This window comes from Eretmochelys imbricata, chromosome 4, assembly GCF_965152235.1.
Source record: "Eretmochelys imbricata isolate rEreImb1 chromosome 4, rEreImb1.hap1, whole genome shotgun sequence".
Lineage (NCBI taxonomy): Eukaryota > Metazoa > Chordata > Testudines > Cheloniidae > Eretmochelys > Eretmochelys imbricata.
In genome coordinates, this window is record NC_135575.1 from 142,487,677 (window position 1) to 142,509,528 (window position 21,852).

Here is a 21,852-nt window from a genome sequence, read left to right on the forward strand (position 1 = left end):
ATAAAAAACCAGGCGGGCGGTGGGGCGGGGGGGCTTGATCAAACTTTAGATATTCCCACTTCCCCAATGCTATCCCGCCCCACTCTGCTAATTCCAAACTCCAAAACGTATGGAACCTCTTGGCTAGAATTGACAACAATGAACTTGATGCGAATACCAGGTAAGCCGTGTGCATTTTGGATTTACAGGAGGAAAATTGGGATTGTAAAAAAGGGATTTACAGTCTGTTTCAAAATCCTCCCTCTTCCTGTTCATAAAACCAAGAACGTACAAAATAAGTAACTCCCTTGGCTGTGATCGCACTATTTTACACAAGATAAAACATAAATGGAGTCAGACAGAGAAGGGAAAACGTGCCAGAGGAGTTACTGCCAGCTGCCACATTTTTGTCCAGGAAAAGGAATTTCAAAAAGGCAGCTATGTAAACAAGACTAGCTCTGTATACAACACATGCATAATCCATGCCATGGATGAGGCTTCAGTTGGGCTGGTGTCCAGCAATACAACATACTAGCACCTCTCTCAAGTTGCTATCTTGTCCTTCAGAATCTCAGCTGTTACGGTTGCAAAGAAAACCGCAGAAATGTGAAGTGACTGCAGCTAATACTGGTGTTTGCAAAGAGCCTGGAACAACAGCTCGCAGAGGTGTGAACTTGCCCCATTTATCTCAGTGAGGGGTTCACTCAGATGCCCAATGAAGACCACCTGAATGTCGCAATAGTTAACTGTTTCCTTGCTGATCTGCAACACATTGACACATCACTAACATAGCCTGAAGCAGCGGGATCGCCTACCCTTTCACGTAGATGTCGCTCATCTTCTCTCCAGTGATGCTGAGGTCATCTAGGATCACGTCTTTGGTGTTCCAGATAATGCAGCGCAAGAAGAACCTGAAATATCCCCCCACCACACACCGAGACATCAGAATGGAATAAAAACCAGGGTCTAAAATGGAAGGAAGCTAAGGCTATATTTAAAGGCAGCTTGTTTGCAGAATAGCTCAGATGCAAAGGGTCTGATCCTGTAACTTTCACTCATGTGAGAAATCTCCCTGGGTGTAAAGTCACCCAGGAGAGTTTGGGCTAAAGGATGCTTTAGAAGCATATGGCTGTAGGCAATTAGGGCAGGAGAACGTTCCAAGCACTCATATCTCCTCTGACATGTGCATAACGATTCCCTGGGCAGAACGTGCAAGCAGCCACTATTTCTTTGTGTAAGTGACCAGATAATGTGGTCTATTCCATCAGCATCCCCGACAGGGAGCTCACACACCAGCAAGAAACAAAAACCAAGTCACCTCTTTGCTCTGCGCGGCATGATGTTGAACGGAGGTCCAGGCGGACCCAGAGACTTTGGAAACAAGTCTACCCACATCTGTAGCTTTCCCTGTAATGAAACAAACAGCTGTGAGGTCTAGGAACTGGGTTAACGTCACTCTCCTTGTTTGATGTGTTCATGGAAATATCGACTCAAAACAATGAAAGAGCTCAAAGGCAGGAGGAGATTTATTTTCGACAATGGCAAGGAGCCCACTTCTTATTTCAGCAAACAGATCTGGGAGCTGAAGCAAAGTACCCTCCCGGGGAGCACATACAGCGTACGAAACGGCTCTTTCATTTAATAGAGAGAGGCTGAGCAAGAACCGGCTGGCTTAGCTTCCAGAAGGCCCCCATTTTGAAATAAGGGTGGTTAACCATTGGAACAAACTACCAAGGGAAGTGATGGATTCTCCCTCCATCTCTTGATGTCTTCAAATCAAGACTGGATCTCTTTCTGGAAGATACTCATTAGCCAAACGCAAGTTACTGGGCTCAATACCTGGGTGAAATGTACGAGCCTGGGATACAGAGGAGCTCAAAGTAGATGATGTCATGGTGTGTTCTGGCCTTAAACTCTATGACTGAATCTACCTACATTGGGTCAGATGCTCTGCTGGTGTCAAAGGGTGTAGTAGCTTCATTGACTCAATGGTGCTAGATAGATTAACACCAGCTGGGGATATGGCCTGTTACTTTTTGATGTTGTTGGGAATGGGTGCAAGGAAGAATCTAGGGACATTTGACTGTGCAGGTCAAGGGCATAAAACTTATTGACTTTGAAAATCAGCCCATCATAAATGGCTTTGGGGTGGGGGGACGCCATGAAAAATCTTCTTGCAACAGGAAACAGTAGCAAACTTTGGGCAGGTCTCCACTACTGCTTAAGCAGATCTAACTTACATCGCTCAGGGGTGTGAAAAAGACACCCCCTGAACAACACAAGTTACAGCGACCTAAACGCTGTCCACACCAGCGCTATGTCAGCAGGAGATGCTTCTAGTGTAGACCTGCCCTTTGAAAACGCAGCGTATAACTTACTGGAAACAAGTGCACACATTCTATCTCCTAGCTTTAAAACAGTGGGCCAGGGCCTTCCTTTTGGGAACTCTAGAGGAGCTGCCCCGTGGACTCCCTGGGCCCAGTTTCTTCACAACTGATGAGAAGAGCCAGAGTGAATCCTTCTACTGATCCTTGGTACAAATCCTGAGAGGTGCTGAGTACCTGCAACCTGCTTGACTTCCATGGAACCAGCGCTTCTCGGGATTTGGTCCACATTAGTTCTGTGGGGGTGGCAATGGGCAAACTGCCCAAGATCTGGAGGATCCTTCAAGACTTATCCAACCGCCTGAGCTCAGGCTTCTTCCCAAGATTTCTGGTTCTGCTCACCAGGGGAGACCAGAAAAAACAACTCTGCTCATCATAGTTCTAGCCAAAAGTACGAAGTGCTGCACGGGCAGTACAATGTTTAGAAAAAAGAAAAGGAGTACTAGTGGCACGTTAGAGACTAACCAATTTATTTGAGCATAAGCTTTCGTGAGCTACAGCTCACTTCACGAAAGCTCACGAAAGCTTATGCTCAAATAAATTGGTTAGTCTCTAAGGTGCCACTAGTACGCCTTTTCTTTTTGCGAATACAGACTAACACGGCTGCTACTCTGAAACAATGTTTAGAAAGGAATTAACAGAACAGAGTTTAGTCTGATTATAAATTCCGCAAGCCAAGGACCATCTCTTCTGCTGTTGTGTCTACAACAATGTTATGCAGCCTAGAGGACTGAGCCCTGGGTTCTAATCTTGGTTCACCTACTAACCTGCTGCATGACCTCGGTCATGTCCCTGCACCTCTCTTTGTCCTGTAATCCTTCTCTATTGAGATTGTGAGCTTGTTGGGGCAGACAGTGTCTATCGCTATGTGTTTGTACAGCCCCTGACCTCGGCTGGCCTCTCTAAAGGCTGCTGTAACAGAGCAGAGCCTGCTATTGGCACATCAGTAAATAAGATTCAGGCGCTATTGTAGTCAGCATGCTCCACCAGAGGGAAAAAAGTGGTTGGAGAGACAGCGTGGCCAGGAAATGCTAGGTCCTAAACCTGAAAGCGCCTCTGTGGCCATGAGAAAGTCTTTAACCCCCATCCCCACCATCTGCAAAGGGCAGGCAATAGTCTGCGCCCAGGGTGTTATAGGCATCGCTGTCTGCTCAATACTACGGAAGTGCCCATCGTTACTTAGTGGGTTATAGACTAGCGCTGGTCCGAAGAGATTGGTGGAAATCTGTGTGATGGATCTATTCGGGCATCACCCACTCATACCCACGGCCACCTCCTGCAATCCCTGTCCCCACGGCAAGCAGTCCTCACTGACAGCAAGGCCACCTGTCCAATGGGATTACTCTGCAGGAGAAACGCTTTGCGGGATCAGGCCATGATTGGTTCTCGTTTGATACACAGGGGAAGCCTAGCACCCCCTGGTGGATGCATGCACAAGATGCAGCTGCTCACGGCATAGAAAGGCACTGCCAGGGTCATCAGAAGCCTGATCCTTGACGGCCCAGTATGAACCCGTGATGCATGGCAGACCCTTTGCCAGGGGTCCCTTCTGAGCAGGCTGCTGCTGGGCCAGTAGAAAAGCTCTGTTTCAGGCTTGGTCACTGACATACCCTGTGGCTCCTACCTGCTCAATTTCAGGCTGCAGCGGGCTGTAGAGAGGCCTTGTCTCCACATGCTCAGGCACCAGGCCCTGCTTCCGCAGCGCGTACAGGGCGAGCCGCTCCTCCGGCGCTCCCAGGTGCGGGTTGAGGGGCTTGCCATCCTCTGCCACAGAGAGATCAGACAGCGAGCGAGGTTACTGAATGCCCTTCATGGCTCCATCGCCGACCTGGGGCCCGATTCTGATCTCACACTGCGGCTTACCCCCGGGTCACTCCACGGACTACCCTGGGTCAGCGTGGGTCCAGAAGCCCGTCTCATGGGCGCTGTGACAATCTGGGGCACACGAGCTAGCAGCCTGCTGCTTGGACCAGGAGGGAGCTGGCTGGAGGGGGACGGACGGGGGCATGCTTGGTGAGGGATGCTCAGCTCTGAAAGCCACAGTCCTCTTTGTCCCACCAGGTCCCGCATCTGACGAAAAGCCGCCCTGCCAGCGCTGGTTTAGGGTAGAGTGGCTGGAGATGGGAAGGTGAACAGGACCATTTGGGGGAGTTTGCTCGGAGGTCTGCATATATTTTTCTTAAGGTTTGATCAACATGGTTCAAACTGGGTCAGTTTAACCCATCTTTCTAACGTGCCGAGGGCTGCGGAGGGGCACTGCTGAAACCAGTGAGATCACGGCTTGTACCCGGGTCAGGGTCTTTCTCTCCTGGCATTGATCTGAATAAGGAGCAACTCAGCTCTTCCATAGCACTTATCAGTATTTCACACACTTTACTGTATTTATCCTCACACACACCCCGTGAGACAGGGCAGGGCCCTGTTCCCGTTGTACAGATGGGGAAACTGAGGCACAGAGAGGCTAAGTGACTGGCCCAATGTCACACGGGGAGTCTGTGGCAGATCAGGGAATCCAACCCATGTCTCCCAAGTCCCAGGTTAACGTCCTAACCACTGGAGAGGTGAATTGGCCCCTAGTGATTACATACAAACACCCATTTGCCCCCTGTGATATTTCTGATGAGATTTTCACAAGAGGCCAGCACAGAACGTTCCTCCATTGTGCTGACCTCTGCTGACCCTCATGCAATGAATGCCAGAAGCTTCCTACCTTCTGAATCATGTTTCAGTCACAGCTCCCTTCTCCGTCCCTTATCCTTGGGAAAAGGTGCATTGTCTGCTATTATTGGACAAGATCTAACAACTTTGGTCCTGGTCTGCTCTGCACAGACATTAAAGATCCCTCATCATTTTATGGAAGAGGAGGGAGTGTATCCAATTGTCCTCACCCAAAACTTTCCCTCTCTACATATCTATGCACTGATTTGCTGGAGTCCTCCACTCCAGAGGTGGCTGCACTTCAGCAGAGCTGAGAGTCGGTTCAAAGCACCCTGAGGGCCTTTGAAATGAAATGCGCTATATCAATATTATTACAGCTCTGCTGTTTTCAGGTGATATATCCCAGCTTCTTTCTTGGCAGTGCCTTGAAGTGGTTAAACTTCATACACATGGGATTCGTCCCAAGTCCTGGAAACCTGGCTTGGGTGTGTATGTGTGTGAGGCTCAGAAATAAAAACCTCTCTCTGAAACCAACAATGTGGGGGTTATGAAATAATGGTCTGGGCACAATGCTTGTAAAACCCCTGCTCTCGTATTTAATGGCTTCACTTTATGCCCCGCCAGGTTCACATCTGACACTGCTATGCACACACAGCTGGTTTCCAGATCTCGCTGAGGTCAAACACCCAAGCTTTGTTCTGGTTTTGAAGTGATTGCCATTAAAAGAAAGCAAGGTGAAAGGCAGGCTGGGGTGGGGAGAGACGAGCCCCCCTCAACTTAACACCTCTCCAGCACTTGGCGAAAACCTGACGCAGAACAGGAGGCTGTGAAGAAGTGGCTGCTTCCTAGCTCCTTCCAAGCGGGGTCTGTGCAGCAAAACCCTAAAACATTTGGGAGTGCTTTGTATTTCTGCTACGTACCCCAGGTTGCTGCACCAATCTCAGCCCGTGCAAGCAAAGCGCAGCTGCGTGATCACACAACCCTTTGCGCTTGTCAGACCTTATGAGGAAACTGACACCTTTCGGCACCCCTACATATTTGCATGGTGCGATTTCGCCTCTTCGGCTGGACGGAAATGCACCGTTTTGAGTCCAAAGAGGAGGAATTCCACCCTCCTGGCAAGATGGTGAATCCTGGTAGATTTCAACCGTGCACAGAAATACCATTCATGTGTATACCACAGCGGATTGCCCTCGAAATCAGAGACGGCCACCTGGGCACACACGGTTGTAGCTACAATGCTACTGCCTTTCAAGCTGTATGATGATAAAGGTAAGAGTGTGTTACACTGGCCTGGTGTATGTGATATTGTCGCTCTCTAGTGGCTATACCCAGCAAGTCCAGCAGCCTGCTACCTCCATGCTGTGGCAGATTTTCTGCAACTCAAGGGCTAAAGGCCTGCATTTGTGCAGCTGAAGGCCCAGGCTCTAATTCCTCCTGATGAGAGTGGTGTCTATATCGTTTGGCCATGGTTTGCTACAGTTACAGAAGGTATTAAGCTGATGGAAGGATGGCCTTGTGGTTAAGGCATTGAACTGGAGTTCTGGGTTCAATTCTTGAGTATACCACAGAGTCCCTACAGCACCTTGGGGAAGTCACTTCATCTCTCTGTTCCACCTCTATAAAAGGAACAGGACCATTCGTCCTTTCTCTCACTCTTGGGCTGTCTAATCTGTTTAGCCGGTGAGCTCTTTGGGGCAGGGACTGGCCCTATGTGTATGTACATTGCCTAGCACAATAGGGCCTCGATCTGGGCTGCAGTTCGAGGAGCTGATAGGAGCACTCCAGATTCTATAATGCTGATGGCTCCTTTGGGCTGGCCATGTGGGTTTTCAGATCAGAGACAACATGAGCTGAAGCTGTCACTGTAAATCAGCTCGACTGTTCATCTTCACCCATCAGTTTCGCTACCCTGTTTCACATGCTGCCAGTCTCCAGTGCAATAAACAGGAGGGGAAGTGGGAAAGGTTTATGGATGTGAGGAGACTCCTTTACCGAACTCAGAGAGGATGTACTCCTGTTCCCTGAATATGACCCGGTCTGGCTTGTAGATGGGAGCTTTGCAGTTGCGTTGCAGGGAGAAGAGATGGAGCAGTTGGGAAGGTCGGAGCTGGTCTCGCCACTGGTTGGGTCCAGAACTGAAGCAAGACGTTAGTAAGAACAAAGTGTTGTAAAATACATCCCACCTCCAAGGGCCACGACTGTTCCTGGGGCAACTGCCGGGGCTGCGGCAGAACTGCAGCGGGGGCGAATGAGGCCAGGATATTTTTTAAAGAAACCCAAACTGAACTCTAAGAGCCAGCAAGGAGCTGAGGGTGGAAGCAGCACGGCGGGAGAGGAGCTGTTCCAGGGGACAGACCTAGGCACAGTGGGATCCTCGTTATGGCCATACACAGCACATTTCACCCTGCTTGTGGGTGAATCTCCCCCAGAATAGGCAGAGGAAACCTCAGGCTGGACCTGACCATCTCCCAGGGGAGATGGGGGGAGCCCCATTAGCTGAGACATTTCAAGCTGTAGGGACCTCCCCCCATCCCAATATCTGCAGGATGACCCTGGTTTTGGCAGGGTGACTCCCACGTGCTCGTGGCAAGCCCTTGGGGTTTTGGGGCCAGCCACGCAGGGCCCAGGAGGCATCGCATGGCGTGAAGGTGATGTTCTGACACAAAGCTCCCCTGGCAGCGCCTCTCCTGGACATGTCGGTGTGCTGATACCACAACAGATGCAGGTGCCCAGGATGGTGCTGGGTATCTTCCCTCCTTGACCCAGCCACGTCTCCCCGACAGGGCAGTTCAGTGCCACCTGAGCTATCAGAAGTACCTACATGCAGTAGGTCTGGGGCAGGCCGCACCGGGCACCGAATTTTGACAGGAACCGGTTCTCCAGGTCTATGACGGTCTCGCCAATCTTCTCATCCTTCGACAAGAGGTCATAGTCGTAGAGAGCGACCTTCAGGTCCTTCTCCAAAGGCAGAGTGCAGGTCAGCTCAAACATCCTGTGGAAAGGGGAAAAGCAAGAGAGTGTCAGGGATCAGGGCCTGCAGCCGAGCCAGTCTCTGGGCAGCTGGCCTGGCGTCGGCTGCCTGACGGGTGCACCTCCCGACTGGTGAGAAGAGGCAGCAGACCGGCTCTTAAGCCCAGCAGCAGCAGTTCAGTGGCTGCTCAAAACACTCGCCCAGCGTTGCGATAGCTCCTGGGCCTGCTTGTTCCCAGCCTTCATACAGGTAACCCGGTCCTGTTCCTCAGCTCCGACTCCTCACCTGTGACCCTGGCTCTGGCACCTGGCCTCTGACTCCGGTTCTGACCCTGGGCTCCAATTCCTGATTAGCGACTCCTGCTCCAGCCATGAGGCACAACCACCCACGACAGAGAGAAGAACTGGGTGCGAGTGGCTTTTCCCGGGGTCTGTTGTTGATCACCTCTTAGGACAGACAACCCAGTGGAAACAGACCTCACGTCTTCCACCCTCCATCACATGACAGAACAACGCAGGCTTATCGGCCTGCCTGTCTCGCCACTGCCTCACCGTGCCTGATCAGAGCAGTGAGCTACTGGACTGGGCCATGGGAGACCCTGGTTCTATGCCCAGGTCAGCTGCTGACGTTCTGTGTGACTTTGAGCAAGCCTGCTTTCCCTCCCTGTGCCTCACTTTCCCAATCCACAAAATGGGAATGGTCCTGACTCGCTTTGCGATCTACAGATGGAAAGCAACTAGAGGAGAGCTGGGGATCACTCGTGAATAATGGCCCCAGAATAATAACAGATTAACAGATAATAACAGATAATAATTCCCAGAACAGAACGTTGGGAATCATTAAGAAAGGGATAGATAATAAAACAGAAAATCTCATGTTGCCTCTATATAAATCCCTGATAAGCCCACACCTTGAATACTGTGTGCAGATGTGGTCACCCTATCTCAAAAAAGATATATTGGAATTGGAAAAGGTTCAGAAAAGGGCAACAAAAATTATTGGGGGTATGGAACGGCTTCCGTATGAGGAGAGATTAATAAGAGTTGGACTGTTCAGCTTGGAAAAGAGACGACTAAGGGGGGAGATGCTAGAGGGCTATAAAGTCATGACTGGCGTGGAGAAAGTAAAGAAGGAAGTGTTATTTACTCCTCATAACACAAAAACTAGGGGTCACCAAATTAAATTAGCAGGTTTAAAACAAGCAAAAGGAAGTATTTCTTCACACAATGCACAGTCAACCTGTGGAACTCCTTCCTAGAGGATGTTGTGAAGGCCAAGACTATAATCGGGTTAAAAATAGGTTCATCTATGGCTATTAGCCAGGACGGGCAGGAATGGTGTCCCTAGCCTTTGTTTGCCAGAAGCTGGGAATGGGCGACAGGGGACGGATCACTTGATGATTCCCTGTTCTGTTCATTCCCTCTGGGGCACCTGGCATTGGCCACTGTCGGAAGACAGGAGACTGGGCTAGATGGACCATTGGTCTGACCCAGTCTGGCTGTTCTTATGTTCTTATAATACCTTACTTTAAAATGGGGGGTGGGAGGGTGTCTTTCTTCCAGAAGCATCCAAAAGAATTTCCTAAACTCTCTAGCTCAGCTCCCCAGCTGGTGTAAATCGGTGTAGCTCCACTGGAGTCACTGGGGCCAAATCCTCAGCTGATGTAAACTGATAGAGCTCTGCTGAAGTCAATGGAGATGGTCCTCACTCTCCCTTTACATCATATACACACAGGCACATGCATTAGGATGGGCCTTGTGCTCATCTCACTCATGCTGGCCTTACCTCACTGATCTTCACTGACTTCCATGTGGAGTCAGTCCTGGTTTACACCGAAGGCCAGGATCTGGCCCATTGTGTCTGGGAGTCACTTCACCTGCAGCTGAAACGTGGCTGCCTCCACGGTGGAATGCGATGCCCTTTTAACAGCGCTCCCACCACTCTGCAGCAGCTTTTAGGAGGGGAAGTGAGTGATTGTGCCTCCCATTAAAGCAGCAGGAGGAATTCAGGTCAGCAAATCGTAATTGGCCAAGCTGGAAAACAGCCAGGATCCCAGGGTTATTCTTGTGAAATGGGAGCTTTAATAGCCACGAGCAGCCGGGACCTGGGTTTTCCGTCTCGTCTTCGCGACGGGGTGGTAGGTGCAGAACTCTGTCTAGACTGGTCTTTGGCTGGAAGCCAAGCCTGGCAAAAGAGACCCTACCCTCGGCTTGAGGAGCTTGCTGTGGACAGCCGAGTTCGTATTATTACATGTATCATGGTAGCATCTAATGCCCTAACTGAGAGCAGATCAGCATTGTGTTATGGGCCATTCAAACACATAGTAAAGGGATGGCCCATGAGCTGAAGGCCTTATAGCGCTAAAGACACAATGCAGATAACTGACGGATGTCTATAACATCATGAAAGGTGTGGAGAAAGTGAGCAAGGAAGTGCTATTTACCCCTTTGCATAACACACAAACCAGGGGTGACCTGATGAAATTAACAGGCAGCGGGTTTAAAACAAACATAAGGCAGTACTTCTTCACACAACGCACAGCCAACCTGTGGAATTGGTTGCCAGGGGATGTTTTTAAAGGCCAAAAGTATAACCAGGTTCAAAAACGAATGAGATAAGTTCATGGAGGATGGGTTTATCAATGGCTATTAGCCAAGATGATCAGAGATGCAAAACTATGCTCCCTAAACCTCTGACTGCCAGATGCTGGGACTAGATGACAGGGGATGGATCACTCAGTAACCGCCCTGGTCTGTTCATTCCCTTTGAAGCACCTGGCACCGGCCACTGTCGGAAGCCAGGATGCTGGGCTAGATGGATCACTGGCCTGACTCAGGACGGCCGTTCTTATGTAGCATTATTACCGCTATTTCACAGACAAAGAACAGAAAGTAAATGACTTGCCCAGGATCACACAGAGTCAGGAACTGAATTAAAACCTTGCAAGCCCCAAAGCACTGCCTTAGTCACAAGACCATCTGTGCTCTCTGACACCAGCCTTTGCCTTCCTCTCCTTTTCCTGCTCTTTCTGGTCTGCTTGTGATCCTGCCTTGGGAGGCAAGTCCCACCATCCCCATCTGGAACTGAAGCGAAAGAGAAACATACTTTCCGAAGACGGGCTCCAGCGTGCATGGGATGTAATTGTCCTGGTCATTTATGGATTTCTTTCCCACCAAAATCTTCACATAGGGGTCACACTACAGAGACAGGAGGAAAGAAACAACAGAGGAGGTGGGGCTGCTACAGACTCATCTTCAACAACAATACTAATCACTAAGGAGCAGATTCTGCCACCCTTAGTCATATGGATCAACCCCCTATTCCATGAACAGACCCTTGCGTAACACCCCACATCAGCAAGGGGGGGCGGAATCTGGCCCTTTGCTGTTCAGAACAAATTCCCAAAGGTGCTAGCACTGGCTGATCCAGCTGCGACCCCTGTGCCAGGCCTTGCCTGCCCACGGACAGGCAGTGGGGATGAGCAACTGAGGGGGCAGCATAGAAGGGGCTTACCAGAGTTGCCTTTTAGATCTCATTACCCCATAGGCGCCGACTCCATGGGTGCTCTGGGGCTCAAGCACCCATGGGGAAAAAATAGTGGGTGATCAGCACCCACCAGCCACCACTGATTGGCAGGGCTGCCAATCAGCTGTTTGGCGGCTGGGGGAGGCACTTGGGGGAGGGCAGAGAGCAGTGAGAGGCGAGGTCCTCAAGGGAGGGTTGGAGCAGGGGCAGGAAGAGACAGAGCAAGGGTGGGGCCTCTGGGAAGGGGGCAAAGTGAGGTGGGGCCTCAAGGTGGAGCAGGGGTGGAGCACTCCTGGGGAAAAATCAAAGTCAGTGCTTATGTAACACCGACAGACCTTGGTCGTCAGTGGGCAGGATTGAACCTGGGACCTCTGGAGCTAAATGCGTGAACCTCTACTGCATAAGCTAAAAGCCACATGACCTTTAGCTAACGCTGTAGCAGACTCATTAAGCTCTAAGTCGTCTAGGTGCCACTAGATGGGACAGAGCACCACACCCAGAAGGTTTGTGGGTTACACTATGCATGATCCCACTCTTAAAGGGACACATCCCCTTACTTTATTTCAGATCAGCAAATGGCCTTCTCCCAGGGAGATAATAGCCGGGGACTCCAGCGTGGAGGGGAAGAACCCATGCTGAGATCCTCAGGGCGTTTTCACTGTCCCACAAGTTTTTTAGAAGGGAAGGATGGAGAAGCCCTCAGTTAGCTAAGTCAGAAGACGTAACTCAAAGACACACAAGGAGCACGGGCACTGAGTAAGAAGCGGCCAGCTTTCTCCTGGCTGCATCAGGCAGGAAGAATCAGAGCATGCTGGGAAGGGGAGATGGTTGAACCTCTAATGATTTCTTTTTTTGACAGAAAATGGCTTTCCCACCCAAAACACTTCTGATTTCACTGAAATTCTTTGAAGGAAAGTTCCTCTATGGAAAGGAAAGTTTTTGTTTCGTTTCAGTTTTTGAAAACTGAAAAAAAAAAATTGATTTTCATTTTTGGTTTTTCCTCCCTTTCCTTCTCTCCATTTTTTAACCATTTCCAGGGCAAGCGGGGAGGGAGTTTCAGAAAATGTTTTTTTGTCATTTTTAAAAGCAGAAACAAAATGGAAATTTTTCGTTTGAACCAAAACCAATTTTCTTTTCATTTTAAATTTTTGTCCAAAAAAAAAAAAAAGGGTGTTTCTGAAGTTTTCTGCAAAAAAAATTTTTTTGAAGGTAATTTTTGCTTCCTTTGAAATTTTGGCCAGAAATGAATTTGGATATTGCATCCCGTCCTATTGAAAAGCCCAACAACAATACAGGAGAGCTTAGGCCCTGGGGCTTCAGAACCATGGAAAAGGCACTTTGAAGAGCAAGTTGGTTAGTTTCTTCCTAGATGCCAAGGCCAGAAGAGTGAGCAACAGGGGGAGGGGGCAGAGAGAAGCGAGCGGGGTTGGGGTCTTGGGGGAAAGAGGCACCACAAGAGCGGGGTCTTGGAGGAAGAGGCAGTGTGAGGGCGTGGCCTCGGGGAAAGGGGCGGAACAAGGGCAGGGCCTCAGGGGGAATGGGTGGTACGAGGGCGAGGCCCCAGGGAGAAGGGATGGTTCAGGCACCTGGTGCCCCCTCCCCCATTTTTTAGGGTGTTTCTCCCACTCCTGAAACAGGCCATGGAATTCCACTCCGCGATTTCTGCCCTCAGCCTCATTGCCACATCTCCCAGGTGCTCCCCTGAAGGATACCTTTCCATTGGAGTCCTTGGGTTGCAAGTCAAAGGCACGGATGATGTAGACCCTGATGAGACACTCCTGGGGTCCTTTGGCTGGGAGCTGATGGAACTGGCGTGGTGGGACCGGCACACTTGGGTCATCCGGGAGGGGGTACATTTTGAACGAGCCCTGAGAAGACATTGAGCATCCACATGTGTGCACATAGGGGCGTGTTACACTACAAATGCTAACAGCTGACAACTGTGTGACTGAACTCAGGGCAAATCAGTGCAATGCTGCTTGTGTAACACCACATCCCCAGGCAGGACGTCAGCAGGAAGGATGGAACCTCAGAATCTTTACGTGTACCCTTCTGCTGCCTGAGCTAAAGAGACAGCAAGCTCCGCAACTTCTTTCTGTGTCCCGCACACCACCAGAGGGGGACAGAGTGCCACACTGAATGCGGGCGCGATCCTTCACTTCCTGTCCTAAAGCTGTTAAACAGCTGCGGTGTTTCAACCCAGAGGGGGCCGCGAGTCAGTAGTAGATAGGTAAAGTGATGCCAAAGGGTAAGTCAACGCTGCAGTTAGACACCCATGGCTGGCCCATGCCAGCTGACTCGGGCACGCAAGAGGGGCCTTCCCCCTTAGCAGAGTCCTAGAGCCCAGATGCCAGCCCGGGCCTGAATGTCTATACCACAATTAAACAGCCCCTTAGCCCAGAGCCCTGCAAGCCTGCATGGGCCAGTCGCAGGTGTCTATTTGCAGTGTAGACATATCCTATATGCTCTTAATTACTATGCAAGGGACATCTGAGGCAGAATTACTTAGATCTTGATTCTCATTTACGCTGCTGTCATTTGTCCCCTTACGCTGCCAGAATGGTGCAAAGGACCATTAGTGCAAATGAGAACTGAGCTCTTAATGTTTTTAAGGCGCCGAGATCCTCAGATGAAAAGGTGCTTTACATGCACAAAGCATCATTTGCTACAGAGCCATTCAAAGAGAGACCAGTGGAGCGAGTGCCCTGAAGGGACTGGCTCCAAGCACTTGCGTAGACAGCCTGGCAGCTCTCTCACACACATGCTGTCCCCACCCCAGGGAAGAAAGATGCGCCATTGTTTTGACCCAGTCAGCCACAGGCAGTGCTGACTCCAGATGTGATTTTCCACACGGATTATGTCTAAGCCTGTATCAGTTCAGAATGTAGCCATCGCCAGGGGATAAGGCAGTCAGACCTTACTCTGATTGCGTTTGTTTGTATACTGTTATGACCAGTTCTCCATGGGGGTGCTAATAATAAATCTTTCATCCTAGTAAGCACCAATCCAGTCTGCTTCTACAAAACTTTTCATTCGGCAGGATCCCAAAGCACTCTGGTGACAGCGTACAATGCACATTCTCTCTCCCACACAAACTATGGAGAATCACTTGCCCACCACTGAAATGCTGCCCCCTCTAAGTGAAACACAGCAGCTGCCCTCTGCCAGCCACACTACAGTGGTGTTAAGTGCAACTTCTTCTTACTTAGATTGTAAGAACTTTGGGGCAGGGATTGTCTGTTTGTTCTCTGTTTGTACAGCTCCTAGCACAATGGGGTGGAGCAGACCAGGGCTTCTAGGTGTTATTGTAATACAAATAAATAACAACAGGCCATTGCATCAAGACTTTAACATCTTATCCATAACATGGGCTCTAGAGGTGACCTGGGGTTTGTCCACACTTAGACATGGAAGTGTTTGATTCTTATTGGTAAATGCCGATAAACATCTATTTCACCGGACACACAGAAACCAACAAAAAGTATTTCCATCGATAATAATCTAAATTTACAGACAGGCCAAGTAAGAAAAATGCTGCTACAATTTTGACAAATGATGTCAGAGAGACAAGGTGGGTCTGGTTTTTATTGAACCAACGTCCGTTGGTGAGACAGGCTTTTGAGACACACCAGGTGTGTTTACACAACAATTAGCATCCCGCAGCTGGCCCATGCCGGCCAACTCGAGCTCACGGGACTCGGGCTTTGGGGCCGTTTCACTGCTGTGTAGGTGTCTGGGCTCTGGATGGAGGACCTTGCGAAGTGCGAGGGGCCCAGAGCTCAGGTTCCAGCCCAAGCCGGAAGGTCTACACAGCCGTGAAACAGTCCCACAGCCCGAGTCCCGTGAGCCCAAGTCAGCTGGCATGGGCTAGCTGCAGATTTTTCTTTGCTGTGTAGACAGACCTAAGGAGCTCTTCTTCAGGTCTGGGAAAGGTACACCCAGCGACACAGCAAAAGGCAAGGTGGAACAGATTGTTTAGCATAAATAGTTAGCACATATTGTAAGGGATCATTCAAGGTGAAGCGGTCCATTAACGCTCCCGTTGTCACAGGACAAAAAGAGGGGGTTAGTGGGTTACGGATTGTTGTAATAAACCAGAAATCCAGCGTCTCTGTTCCGTCTGTGATTTTAAGGGCAGGTCTACGCGAGAAATTTGCATCGTGTGCCACTACACCAATTCAGCTGTGCTGCTGTCGGGCTTCTAGTGAAGACAGGAGAGAGCTCTCCCATCAGCTTCACAACTCCGCCTCCATGAGAGGTGGTAGCTGTGTCAGTGGGAGACGTCTACACCAGCGTTTAGGTCAGTACAACGACGTTGCTCAGGAGTATGGATTATTCACCTACCTGAGCTCAGCAACATAGCTGTCTCAGAGTAATTCCGCAGTGGAGACCAAGGCTTAGTGTTTTGTAGCCGTCTTTTGAAAGTGTTGTGCAGGTTTCCTCGGAGGATGAGGACTGAGAGGTCAGATGCAGAGCGATCGCCTCGTGAAAAGTGTTCGCCCACAGGTGATGGGTTGCTTTTGTCTTTTATCATTTTTCTGTGTGAGTTCATTTGAGAGCGCAGTGACTGTCTGGTTTCACCCACATGGTGGTTATTGGGGCATTTAGTGCACTGGATGAGGTACGGAACATGTTGTGATGGGCATGTGTAGGATGAAGGGATCTTGAAAGGTATGTTGTGGGGGGTGTTGATCATTGTAGCAGTGAAGATATGTCTGCAGGTTTTACTCTGTTGTTCTAGCAGGGTCTGGTGCTGCTCTGAGTTGGTTGTCAGGTACCACCCCACCCTGGAACCTATATAGGGTTTCATCAAACAACTACAATCCATACTTGATGGGTACTCCATCCTAAAATAAATCTTTCCTGAACCTCCACTTCTGGCCTTAAAACAACCCCGCAACCTCTGCAAGCTCATCATCAGAAGCAAGCTCCCCACAGACCAGGACATGCCAACTCAAAGCAGCACCAGGCCTTGCTAGAACAAGATACAAAACCTGCAGCCATATCTCTCCTGCTACAGTGATCAACACCAATGATTCATTACTCTGCTAGACACAAAAACCCATGGACTGAACAGAGACACTGGATTTCTGGCTTATTACAACAACCTGTAACCCACTAACTCCCCTCTTTTTGTCCTCTGACTGCAGAGGTGCTAACGGGCCATTCTACTTCGAATGGTCCCTTACAATATGTCCTAACTACTTATGCTAAACAATCTGTTCCACCTTGCCTTTATCTGGGAGGCTGGGAGTACTTTTCCCAGGCCTGAAGAAGAGCTCTGTGTGGTTCCAAAGCTTGTCTCTCACCACCAGAAGTTGGTCCAATAAAAGATATTTCCTCACCCTCCTTGTCTCTCTAATATTCTGGGACCGACACAGCTATAACTACACTGCATACGGCAGTGCCATCTGTCTTGGATGGTTTAGACACAAGCAATCCTGCATCTTGGCAGGGGGTCAGACTAGCTGACCCTCGTGGTCCCTTCTAACCCTATGATTCTATGACATACAATGTTGACAGATTGTGTTTTAACTATTATAAAGCTTTAACTTTTTTCATCTTCTTGTCTCTTGTCATTAAACAATTATCTGACACCCTCATCGTCTGGCCCTCCACACTTCCCTGCAACTGTGAAACTTTAAACTGATAAAAATGAAAACAAATGCTTCCAACCCATAACTTCACGCAACTGTGAACATTTCAGTAAATAAAAATAGGGCTGGGGGGGGGGACAAACAAAATAAGCATTGACATTAGCTGCCGAAATTATTAAAAAAAATAAAAATCGAATTCTGCCAAGCCTCGCTCTATTGTAATCACAGCGCGTCATTGCAACTCGAACAATCAGAGCTCACCTAGCTTCGAACTAGCGAGCTCAGACAGGGGTGCAGTGAAGCCACTGTACAAAGCCACCTGGAACCCTGGGTAATTATTCATGGGGTTAGCCCTTGCTGAACGAGCTTCCATGGCTTCATTGCTCTGCGACCTACACTAGCTAAATTAAAGCTAGCTGGGGTAGGTCTACATGAGCTGAAATCACACCCTGTGTTTGCAGTGTAGACACACGCATCGCATCCAGCATGTTAAGCACCAACTCTTGTCTGCTCTGCCCTCTGCAACGTTCCCAACTTCTGTCAGGCCCGGGGTCCAACAGATCCTTCCCTGCTTTATAACAAAGAAATATTCACGGGAAGGCGTTAGAGGGATTCGCTGCTAGTTTCCAATTGACTATTGCTAGGTCAAGTGACTCTGGGTATAAAGAGTGGTCGTCGGACCTTGAATTCCCCCACCACGGAGGGATCTTCGTTAACATCCTGTGTTCTGCCGCGGTAGAGCTTGAAGGTGTGGCAGAAGTCGGAGAGCTTCTCAAATTCCTCCATATTCTCCAGCTCTGTCTCGTAGACCTAAGGAGGAAAACCCCTCTGAGTAAAAGGATGAATTTCACCCATAAAGTACAAGGTGCACACCATCTGCAGAATACCATGGATGCCTCTGTATTGCCTTACACCCAGAGCCCTAAAGAAAGTCTTTCAGATCACTATGGTAACAATGACCTTTCATGGAGCCCTTAGACATTGTCTGCAGACCCGCCCCCTAGGGGTCCGCAGACCACAGGTTGAAACCACTGACCTAGACTGTCCCTTGAGGCCAATGTGGGATTGTCACTCTCCAAGCACTTTGAGGTTTTAAATGACTCAGGGTATGCCCTGAATGCAATTAGATATCTGCATGTCAGCTGACTCTGGCTCATGGGGCTGGCCAATTGAGATGAAAATGTTTGGGCTTGGGCTGCAGCCTGGGCTCTGGGACCCTCCTCGCTAGCATGGGCCTAGAGTCTGGGATCCATCCTGAGCCTGACCCACACACACAACAATGCAACAGCCCCTTAGCCCAAGCCCCGAGAGCCTAAGTCAATTGGCACAGACCAGCCGTGGGTTATTAATTCCAGTGTAGACCTATCCTCAAGCAACAGGGCTCCCGCTGCTTCCCCATGGACGGTTTTTCATAGCCCAAGGGATCGCACCATTCCTGGCAGTCAGGTGATGATTTCTCTGTTTTAAATTCAACGGGGGTTGTTATGATACACTCGTCACTGTGGGATTGAGGATTTCATTCATCCCTCTTGTACTAGCCTTAACAATTCCTCTCCTCCCTTGGGGTACACGCTCTCCTAGGCAGGTCATTTGTTCGGTTATAAACCAGACAGTCCTCTTTTTGGGTGGTTAGTTGTTCCCAGCCCAGTGCTGAAACAAAACCAGACATGGTTTTGTCCAATATCTGATGGGGGATGCCACTGCGCCCCCACTGGTGTGACCTCACAAACGCCATGCATGTGAGATCACGCCGGAGGGGGCAGGCCCATTGGTACAAGAATGATGAGTATTCTGGGAATGCATGAGTGGCCACCCCACACTCTTCTAATACTTGTAGACTGGTAGCTCCCTGCCACACCCAGCCTATAAGCCTCGACGCTGCAAACAGCTACTTGTGCGTATAGCTGGTCAAAAATTGTCCAGCTGTTGAAACTGTTTTTCATCAGAAATATGGCTTTTCAACAAACAAAATTTTTCTGAACAATGTTTGTTTGCTGGAGGAAATTTGGATTTTTCACCCAAAAAAAGGGAACACCCCTAAAGAGAAATACTTCAGTTAAGGAAGGGTGCTTCAGTGCCTCATGAGACTTGTAGTTCAATTGTCTCATGTCCCCCTTCTCTTCTATGGGCTGGGCTTCCCAGCCAGACTACATCCCCCATGACCAAGGACTCCCATGATGCACTGCCACCCTTCTCCAAGAGGGGAGACTGTGCATTATGGGACATGCAGTCCGACCAGGGAGCCGGGTCTATAGAGGAGATTGGAAGCATGAGACACAGAAACTACAGCTTCCATGAGGCACCCCGGCAGCATTTCTAAATTTAAATATTTTGGTTGTCGGCCAAAATGTGTAGTACTTTAATTTTGTCCAAAAAAAGTTTTGGGTTTTTTTGGGAGGGGGTGGGAGAGGGCTCCACAACCAGCTCCACCCATGTGCTTAACTTTACACATGGGAGTCTTGCCACGTCCCAAGGACCCAACCCAGCTCCCGTTGAAATCAACAGCAAAACTCCCACTGATGTCAGAATCAAGTCTGGAAAAAACACCCCTCTACTGGCGCTCCCCTTTTAAAATAAATCTCACTCCACAGACAACCAGTATCAGCCAGCTGCTGCAAGGCCTCAGCCACAAGGAGATGAAGTTACCTTCATTGTGTCAAAGCCCTTCTCTAAGTAGCCGCCGCATTTCTCTCTTTCCCCTGTTGAAGCGTAGAACTTGCTCCACCAGTCGATGAACTCTTCCTCCTGGAGGAGGGGGAAAAAAATAAAGTATCTCCCTTGGGAAACCACCCGGCGAAAACCACGCCATTTAACGTAATCGCTATGGTTGATATTCACCCCTGTGCACAGAGCCAGCACAAAACCCATGCACCCAGTGGGTGTTACATGTTCCCCTTTGGGCCTGAGCCACAGAACAGCGAGGCTGTAGCCTTGTCTGCACTAAACAGGCTCTTCTGATACAGCTCAACCAGTGTAGCTACATCAGCAGAGCCCCCTGGTGAGGACGCAGTGTGTGCCAACAGACAGAGTTTTCCTGCTGGCATAGTAACACCACCTCCCCAAATGACTTTAGCTATGCCCAAAAAAGCACTCTTTTGTCAGCATCGCTGCATCCACACCTTGCCACTGTAGCTATGTTGGTGAGTGGGTGTGGTTTTTACACACTCCTGACCAGCCAAACTCAGTAGTTTGGACTTGATATGTTACAGAACCTGGCTCTTTAGCCCAAGCTGTATAGAGTCTTTCTTTTAGCTCTGAGGGTCCCTGGTTGCTGGGTCAATCCCCAGTATGGTGGCCAAGACAGAGGTTGTCAGACAACACTTAGGCATTCAGGACTCTAAGTGGTGCCTAAACCTCTCTGCACAGTGGTGAATCTCACCCCAGGAGTGGGTCAAAGATGTTCTGGAGAAGAAGCCATCAGAATTTGTTTCCAGATGGCAGCTTTTTGCCAATCTTGGTGGCCCTCCGCTGGGGATCTCCATGTAGAAGGAAGGATGGGTTATAATAATAGCCCCCAGACCAACAGGGCTACATGTCTCAGAATGCTGAGGATATGTGCTGGGATATCTCATAAATAAAACCTACCCCCAACTCTAAGCTTAGGTTGTAAACTTTCTGGGGACAGAACTGCATTTTTGTTCTGTTTGTACAGCGCCTAGCACAAGGGGGCCAAGGTCCATGCCTGGGTCTCCTAGACACTACCGTGATCCCTTGAAACAAACCTTGACCCCAAGAAATTCCACCTCTCTCTAGACAAACGTAACAACCATGCAGATCTATACAATAAACAGAAATCACCAATCCCATAAGCTTAGACTTTTGAAAGGAATGGCAGGAGACTCAAAGCCAGTAAGGAGATTGCACCTCATCAGTTATGTAAACTGGGAGGGCTAATGGGCTTTCAGGACTGCGGATATTATTCCAAGGAGAAAGCTGGCTGTCGGGTTCAGAAAATATGTATTATTTTATTATAAGTGCACAATTTTGAAATTTATGCAAGCAAAGATGAAGGGGCTTTGACCGTGATTCATGAAACATTCCTGAAAACTAATGATGTCTTATTTTAGAAGTCCACAAAATTCCATCACACTGACCTAATGGAGGAATCATAGTAGAGGTTTATTGGATTTAGATTTTAAGCCAACAGTGCAGGCTTCAAATTGCTGTCTTGAATAGACAGTGTCTTTAATTGCAATATTACATAAATTAGCTCTGAGGCCTCTGCTGCCTCCTTTTTTTTAAGTCTTGCCTTTCATCACTCCCCTTGTTTTATTGTTTAAAAATCTACGTCCTAACCAACCTGGCTTTATTATGACATTCCACAGGTACCAAGTTACAAAGAAAGCACTTAAACTAATCTCACGACTTACCCACGGTATCTTCTGCAGCCCCAAGACAAAGCATTTGGTTAGATATTTTTGCTGATTTCTACTGATGTTACAAAAAGAAGAAGAAGAAAAGAAAAAAAGCCAGAGGAAGCAGCTGGAATGTTAATAGCGAAGGACATTAATCGTTTTGCCTGCAAATGGAAAAGCCAGTTATTGCAAAGGACCCAACACGCAAGTGACTGGCTAGGGGGATTTGATTTAATCATAAGGCAACAGCCAAAAGCACTTTAAGAGTCTTATCTGGGAAGCCAGGCTGTGTACTGATCAGAGGGCAGGACTGGGAGTCTGGGTTTCTATTTCCAGCTCGGCTACTGACTCAGCAGGGGTGGAATCCATCTCCTAGGCAG

At 49.1% G+C, this 21,852-nt stretch overlaps 1 protein-coding gene across 1 annotated transcript in view; it reads right to left on the minus strand.

The window, feature by feature from the left end:
* The window catches only part of DYSF (dysferlin), a 300,841-nt gene that overhangs the window by 44,076 nt on the left and 234,913 nt on the right, over window positions 1–21,852 (minus strand). The window contains exons 43-51 of the mRNA XM_077816190.1: window positions 19,764–19,862; window positions 17,799–17,927; window positions 13,233–13,388; window positions 11,101–11,192; window positions 7,846–8,016; window positions 7,017–7,159; window positions 3,988–4,127; window positions 1,298–1,386; window positions 795–890 (exon numbers count right to left, since the gene is read on the minus strand). Of these exons, the coding sequence (XP_077672316.1) occupies window positions 795–890; window positions 1,298–1,386; window positions 3,988–4,127; window positions 7,017–7,159; window positions 7,846–8,016; window positions 11,101–11,192; window positions 13,233–13,388; window positions 17,799–17,927; window positions 19,764–19,862 (1,115 nt within the window). The remainder of the gene's footprint in view (window positions 1–794; window positions 891–1,297; window positions 1,387–3,987; window positions 4,128–7,016; window positions 7,160–7,845; window positions 8,017–11,100; window positions 11,193–13,232; window positions 13,389–17,798; window positions 17,928–19,763; window positions 19,863–21,852) is intronic.